Here is a 7909-nt window from a genome sequence, read left to right as displayed (position 1 = left end):
TCTTCCCCTTCCCCTGCCAGGTAAAAGAGATGCCAGGTGGAAATTAATTAATCTCTTCCCCTCTTTTGGCTGAGCCCAGCTGTGCCTTCCCTGCAGCTGGAGCCCCTGGCTTCCACCCTGCCCCTGTCGAACATTAACCGTATCCCTGCCTGCGTGCGGAGAAGGGGACCAGGGTCCAGCTGACAGCGGTGACAAAGAGCTGGCAGGGCTGAAAGATTCAATTTAACTTTCTTTCTCCTCCTCCTCCTCCCCCCCCGCCCCCCCCTCCGGCTCCCGTATGGGAGGGGGGACAGCGCTGTTCCTGCTTTTGAAACTTGCGGTGCAAAGGAGCATTGGTGTCCTCATTTTCCTTCCTCCCTATTGATGTATCATTGCCAGGATGAAAAAGGACGTCTCAAGAGCTTTTGAAAAAATGGGTGACTACTCAAGACATTTTATAAAGGAGGAAGAATGGGAAAGAAAATAGGACTCGGTAGGGGGTAGAAGGAGCCTGAATGCGTGCCTTGTCTGTCTATTCTTTCGCTTGAAACCTGGAGCTGTTGTTCCTATTTCAGTTCAAACTGTCACCTTTAGTTCATGATGGCTTTACTGCCCTTGCTCCTGAACCTCAACAGATTGGGGCTTATTTACCTATTCACACTCCGCTGTGGAACCTCATTAATAGGCTTATTAGCCACACCATTCACGTGCAGGAGGGCTCACAGAAAAGATCCCAGCCACTTTGAGAGGAGGAGGAAAAAACTGTAAAGAGATTATGCTCTCATTCAGCAGCCTAACTGCTATGAAAGGCTCCCTGGGCCCACTGAGATCTCTTGAAGCCTAAATATGATGACAGAATTGATCCCCCCCCTCCTCCATCCCCTCCCTTTTAATTCCAAACATGCTTCTGCTTTTCTCAGATTGAGGAGTTGGGCTGTTGTGGGCCACTTTAGGAGAATGTGGCTCGTTTAAGAGAAAAGGCTGCTATTGATAGACTGCTATCTTTTCATCCCCCAAAAGAATAAATTCTGACAAGTGGTTCCAGACATTGGAAATAGGTGTTCTGATTTGTCATTTTTAGTGGAATGCTTCCTTTTCTTTCAGAGTATGCAAAGATATGGATGAATGGGGAAAGGTATTGCAGCTTCCTGTGTCGGACAATAATTTATGTGAGAATGCGTTAACAATGTTTTCAATGGGCGATGGACATGCCCGGAGCTGGGAAAATTGGATCTTGACTGTGACATCTCAGCTTCTCAATTAGAACATTCAGATGTCTGTTGCTTTAGGAACAACAACAACAACAATAACAAAATTAAACCTGTGTTTCTAATCAATTACAAATTTGCCTGCCGGCCCTCATAAAGCCTGCATTACTGCTGGTGATGGTGGGAAAGTGCTTTCTGGGAGGTAAGTGCATGTTCTACAAAAAACTTGTTTTCAAGTTTTCGGTGCCTGAAAGTATGGAAATAGTTACACTATGCCATGCAGCCACAGTCCTTGAAAATCCCCTTGATCAATATTGCACACAACATATAAAACGTACAGTAGGGCTCTGCTTCAATAAAGTAACGTTAAATTGATCAACGCTGATTTAATTTGAGGCAACCACCACTTATTGATTGTGCTGTCAAGCTGATTCTACAAAGCAAGCATTACACGGGCTCTGCGTTAGCAACCTTTTAGTTAGTGGTATCTAAAGCAAATGTTTTATTAAGCGAGTATCAGGTTAAGTTATACTGAATTTTGAACGCCAATATTATGCAGTTTTAAATCTGTGTGTCCAGGCAAAAGATGTTTGTGACAACATTTGCACAACTGTTTGACAACTTTCCCTCTTCGGGCGCCGCACACGGAGTCATTAACGGTGCACCGTCAGGCAAATTCAGGGGGCGGTTGAAATCAGGCTTTGCACTGAAAAGCTCCAAAACCACGGGTGAGTTTTTTGAGGGGGTGCCATCCACTCCCCCTCTCTAGCTGGAACAAGCCATGAATTCTGAGCCAAAAATAAAACTTTTGGAGAGTTTTTTTGGGGTTTTTTTGGTTTTTTTCCCGGGGAAAGCTGTTGAGCTGGTACCGTTTGTGAGGGGTGGGATGCCGCCCCGCCATCGCCCCGCTGGAACCGCCGAGGGTGGGGGGCGCTGAGCCGGCAGCGGGGCCGGGGGTGTCCGGGGGTCCTGCACCGCACCGCGGCGGGCCGGGCCGTGCGGGGGAAGGGTCTCCCCGCCGCCGCCGCGATTGGCAGAGCCGAGCAGCGCCGTCCAGGAAACGGCTCGGGTTGCAGCGGGGGGAGTGACCAGGGGAGGGAGGAAGGGAGCCGGAGAAGTGCGCCGGGAGAGGGAGAAGGAAAGGAGTTGCGGGGGGGGGAAGGAAAAAAAAAAAAAAGCCCCAAACCCACCCACCTACCGGAGGGGGGCTGTCGGCTCGACAAAGCTCGGGGAGGGCGGCTGGATGGAGCGGAGCAGGACCCGCGGCGATGCCCGGGCGGGGGAGGAGGCTGCTGGCGCCGGGCACGGCGGGCTCGCCCCTCTGAGGCGGTAGCGGCTGCAGCCCAGCCCGGGGACGGGACGGGACGGGACCGCCGGGCCGGCTCCTCGCCTCCTCGCCTCGCCGCTCCTCGCCTTCCTTCCCCTCCTGCCGCCTTCCCGCGGGGGATGCGCCCCGCTGCGCCGCTGCGGGATTGCGCGCCCGCCCCGCCGGGGCCGCCCGCGCAGTGACCGCGGCCGCCGGGGAGTTTTCGCCGCGACTCAGCCCCGCCTGTGGCCGGGGGGGAGCGGAGCCCGACCGCCCAGCTTCCTCGCCGCAGGTAATGGCACCCGGAGGGGGGGGAACGGGCCGGAGGGAAGGTGCAGCCCCCTGAAAAAAAAAGCGGGGAGGTGGCGGAGGGCTGGGGGTTCTGCGGCTCCGCTCCAGCTGCCGGCGGGGGGGCCTCGCACCTGGGGCACCCCCCCCTCCGGGGCGAGCTGTGGCCGGTGCGGGGCCGGGGCACCCCCCCCTCCGGGGCGAGCTGTGGCCGGTGCGGGGCTCGGGCACCCCCCCCTCCGGGGCGAGCTGTGGCCGGTGCGGGGCCGGGGCACCCCCCTCTCCGGGGCGAGCTGTGGCCGGTGCGGGGCCGGGGCACCCCCCTCTCCGGGGCGAGCTGTGGCCAGTGCGGGGCTCGGGCACCCCTACCCCGGTGCGGGATGCGGTGCGGGGCTCGGGCACCCCTACCCCGGTGCGGGATGCGGTGCGGGGCTCGGGCACCCCTACCCCGGTGCGGGATGCGGAGCTCGGTCTGCCCTCCTGGTGCGGGGCTCGGGCACCCCCTCCGGAGCGGGATGCGGAGCTCGGTCTGCCCTCCTGGTGCGGGGCTCGGGCACCCACACCGGGGCGAGACGCGGTGCGGGGCTCCGTTCCCCCGCTGCCGGCTCCCCCCGGTGTCTCTGTCACTCGCTCCGCGGTGCGGGAAAGGGGAGGAATCCCGAGCAACGCGGTTGCCCGCTGGGTCGGTGCCGGCCCCCCCTCTCCCGGCAGCGGGATGCAGGGCTGTCGCTGGGGACGGTGTCCAGCGGTGACAGCGGGGGACGAGGAGGGGAGGCTGAGCCTCCGGGGAGCGCCGTCCCCCCGGTGCGGGGGCCGGCACCGCCTGGACGGGCCGCCCGGGGAGCGGGAGGTCCCTGCCCGCCGCGGGGCCGGGGGAGCCGGGCTGCCCCCGCCTGAGATGGGGGAGGAACCGAAAAATCCTCAATGAAATATATATATATATTTAAATGCTAAACGGCCCGTTCAAACAGGGACCCATTATGCGTTTGGTGTGAAACGCTATCAACATTTAAAACTTCATTGTCTCCTTTGTACCAAATCCCTGTAAATCTTCCACTAGCCTTTACTCATTTTCATCTGAAAAGCCTGTTTGGGCTGAATAGACAGCAATCAGCAGCCTCTGGACTTCTCTCTCTCTCTGGAATGTCAATTAAAATGCAGATTTTTTTTTTTTTCTTTTCTTTTTTTTTTTTTTTTTTTTTTTTTTTTTTCCCTCCCCCCTGATCTCTTAGTGGCAAAAGACTTGAGAAAGACAGGATGGTCCTGGAAAGCAAATGAAAGAAGTTCAAACAATGCAAAAGTACTGAAGCTGCCAGCCGGTTCCCATTAGTCCTCCAGAATTAATGTTTAATAGCTGTGATGCTCAGATTTGCTTGGAGATTGAACTATGATGAAGAGTCTTGTTAGATATGTGTGTGTGTATATATTTATAGAGGCATATATATTTGTGTGTGTGTATATGTATATAAATATGTGTGTATATAAAGCTGTAAGCTTTAAAGCTTCACGTACCTGGATTTTTCTGATGAAGCTACCGGGCTTTTAGGATGCTTGAGATTTCCCTGTGGACGGAAGATCCATATTTCATTCAGTTTTTTTGCTATTCCCTGCCTAATGGAGAAAGATGCTGAAAGTCGTGCAATGAGCAATGTATTGATTTGGTTAACATACTCTACAAATTGTCCTCTCCCTGGGGAGTGATAAACATCTTATAAACAACAATGGAAGTAGATTAAAAAGAACACTGAGCATTGAATTTAATTAATGCCACTGCTGAACAAGTACTACTTGTTTGTGTGTGTGAGTGCGCTTAAACTGAAGTACAGCTTGGAGGAATTTGGTTAGGCTCCCAAACCAGTCTGCTTTCCCATGCTTGTCAGTTTGGCAAAGAAATTTGGGCAGGTATGTGACGAGGTGAAAATTGACTTGATGAGCGAGTGGCAAGGAGAGCCATCAATCATTGGAGGCTGACAACTCCTCCCCAAAGTGTAGGCTGAGAAGAGAGACAGAGTTCCCTTTCAAGGGGAAAAATAAACACTACGTGTGGCTTTCACTGAGGCTGAGACTCCAGGAGGGATTATGGTATTGTAGTCAGGAAGCCAGAATTGTGGAGGCCAAAAAGCATGCTGGGGCTGTGTTCCAAACATTGAGATAGAGGTACATAATTATCCAGCGCAGGAGGTCTTTCCAGAGACTCGTCCCCCAGCAACTGTGGCGATTAAACTATGAAAAGAATTTGGTTTCGTTTCATCTTCCTCGGTCTCCGCTTCTTTTGGGAAAGGGCAGTCCTCGAAGCCTGGTCGCTGTCATGGTGGTAAAAGGTGGTTTGGCTCCATGGATGGGTCCGGAGCTCTAATTTTTGCTTTGCCACCCCTTTGTGAGCCGCGGTTTTGAATTTTTTTTCTGCCGCCCTGTGGATGAAGAGCTCCTGCTTTCTGCTGGCAGATGTTCAGGTGCAGAGGCTGGCAAAAATCTTCAGGTGAGAAGAATCGTGGTCAGGTAGCCTTGTGCTGTGCTTAGGATGAGGGTGGGAACCACAAATGTGCTTTCAGTGGCATTTAACATAGCCTGAAAATCTGAAACAGCTGAAATCTAAGTGGAATTAATGCTGTTTTAAAAAAGTCTGGAATATACGCTAGCCTTCTGGTATGTCTTCTTTTTGCAAAATTATGATTAAACTTTGCAAAGTCGCAAAATTGTGATAAACTGAAAATCGGGCTTTACAGGGTGATTTATGGAAATTAAATTAGCGTTACATCCAGTCTGTTAATTAGCGTTTCTACCTGCTTTGCAGCTGGGTAAACTGAGCTGCAGAGCCATGGCTGTCGGCTGACCTGGGCGGTGGAGTCCAGGAGGGCTCGCTCTGGTCTTCCACGAAACGCAGACCGGTCCCGGAGACAGAGCTCCCTTCAGGTCTGCACCTGCTTGTTTAGAGAAGTGCTGGGCAAGCCCTTCGCAAGTGTTTTTGCAGTTGGTCTGGTGGTGTTTTCACTGGAGATTTAATAGTAGTCGCTCGCCTGTGCTCCGGGATGCTCAGGCTATTCCTACATCCCTATGGGAGGGACAGGGCTTTGAGCTGATAGCAGCTGAGCAAAGCTTGCCCTGGACTATCAGGGATTTGCCTGAAATACTGGGTGTTCATTATTTTCCCCAAGTGCTGTCTTTATGTCGTCTAAAACCTGTTTCTGCTGACTTCAGAAGTTATCGTATATAGTACCCGAGATAAAAGATGCCTCTGTCCTTAGCACTGGGAACGGGGTTTGTACGTGCAGGGAGCAAAAGGCTAATAAAACCTGAGTGAGCTTTTTAATGCTTGGCTTTATAAAGGGAGAATATTTGTCCGTGTTTCTGTGTACTGAGGTACCACATCCAAATGACAGGGAGTTTTGAGAAGTTTGCCCTTATGGCTACATTCCTCCCTGCTCCCCCCCCCCCCTTTTTTTTTTTTGTTTATTTGTTTGCTTTTAAAGTGTGAGGGCAGGAGGAAAACATAGGTTTTATGTTATTTTTCCCTTCCAGACGAGCGCTCTCTAAGCTTTAGTTGGGTTTCATCACATCTAAGATGAATCATTGGCCAGATTGGAACAAGTGCTGCAGTTAGTTGTTTTATCCATTTGCTGAGGTTTACCATCTTTTATTTTTGAAGCGGAAAATCGGAGCTAATTTTCTGGTTGAGCCGTTAAATCACCTTGTGGGGATGCTCTTCTGACCCTCACCTGGCATCTCGGTGTGGTGGCAACAGGCTCCCGTGAAGGGAGTGCCCGTTACTTTGGTACCGCGTCTCTGCTCTCGCCCATCAGCTGTGCCTGGATTACCAGTTAACTCCAGCCACTTAAAGTAGTTCTGCTGTGAATAAAATAGACTCCCCCCGCCATCTGAAAAGTATATATCAATAGGCATCATTGAGAGAGAGAGAAGAGAAACGTGTGTGCACGCAGATTAGCATATATGAATGGAAAATGATGCTGGGGACGTCTCCTGTGAAATTGCAGTCTGTGCCAGACTTTATGCAGGTTTTAATTGCCTGTAATGCAGCGTAGCTAACGAGTATCCCTGCAAAGACTGGCGCCTTTCACCTGTACAGGACTCTCGGGCTTTAATAGGACACTGAGCTGAGTCAGAAGAAGGGACATCCACAGGGGGGCTGGAAGTCCTGAGGTGAAATAAAAGTTTTACAGGTTATCCAAGTCTAAAGGGTATTTTTCAGCTGTTTTTGTGGTTTTTTTTTTTTTTTTTTTTTTTTTCTTGTGGAAAATTCTTGCAAATTCAGCTGGCTGCAGAGCTGCCTAGGTGAAGGGATGAAAAACAAGGCAAACTTACATAAACCTTCAAACAATAACAAGAATATAATTTGTATAATTGTGGTAATTTTGTAGCATTACAGGTTATGTGCCTGCACATGTGCGCCCCTCTCATTTTTTTAAAAAACTGTATATTTTTCTGTCAGTAAAATAGCTCTCTAAATATGTGCTGAGAAGTGATTTTGTGAAAACAAGGAGGACTTGGTTACGCCTCAGGTGATGATGGAAACTGCTAACAGAAAATGAAAAGTCACTCACTTTTCACATATTCTTGAAGCTGGAAAACTATTTTTCCCATCCTCCTCCCCCTCTCACCTCGGCTGCGTTCAGGGCTTTCTGAAGCTTTTTGGTTTTGTTTTTTTTTTTTTTTTTGTTCGTGTTTTAAGATGTTTTCGCTGATGGTGTTAAATCTCTCTCCTCCCCACAGCAGCAGCCGTCGTTCCAAGGGAGGAGGTATTACCCTGGCCGAAGGCACCGCTTTCTCTCCATGCTTCTCTAGAGGTGTTCAGATGGGATTAAAGTCCACATGGAGATATGGAAATGGACCAGGAATTTACTCTAAAAAGATGGTCGGCTGGGATTCGGGTTGCCTTATCGGCCTGGTGGTGGTCACCATGGCTGGACTTTCCCTGGCTCGGCCTTCGTTTAATTTAGTCGTTGAAGACGCCACGCTGGAGCCTGAAGGTAAATCACTCTAGAATCCTTAAATCCATAAAAGAAGTTAATTTTGAATGCCTGAACATCTGAAATAGCAGTCAGTGTCTTTATGTGCTGTGGTAAATCTAAGGCGAGTAACAGATTAGCCCTCAAGAGTTACGTTTTTTGAC

The 7909-nt window shown here is 50.8% G+C and overlaps 1 protein-coding gene across 12 annotated transcripts in view; it reads left to right on the top strand.

Moving 5' to 3' along the window:
* Nucleotides 1–2323: 2323 nt before the first annotated feature.
* The window catches only part of FGFR2 (fibroblast growth factor receptor 2), a 90201-nt gene continuing 84615 nt past the window's right edge, over nucleotides 2324–7909 (top strand). For 3 of the 12 annotated variants that reach the window (XM_054206238.1, XM_054206236.1, XM_054206233.1), the window contains exons 1-2: nucleotides 4128–5260; nucleotides 7510–7766. In XM_054206238.1, the coding sequence (XP_054062213.1) occupies nucleotides 5199–5260; nucleotides 7510–7766 (319 nt within the window). In that variant the 5' untranslated portion in view covers nucleotides 4128–5198. Of the gene's footprint in view, nucleotides 2786–4125; nucleotides 5261–7509; nucleotides 7767–7909 lie in introns of those variants that run through there. The other 9 variants (XM_054206234.1, XM_054206232.1, XM_054206229.1 and 6 more) reach the window with 7 other exon arrangements.

The sequence above is a fragment of the Rissa tridactyla genome, chromosome 6 (assembly GCF_028500815.1).
Source record: "Rissa tridactyla isolate bRisTri1 chromosome 6, bRisTri1.patW.cur.20221130, whole genome shotgun sequence".
NCBI lineage: Eukaryota > Metazoa > Chordata > Aves > Charadriiformes > Laridae > Rissa > Rissa tridactyla.
This window is presented reverse-complemented; position numbering and strand designations above follow the sequence as displayed.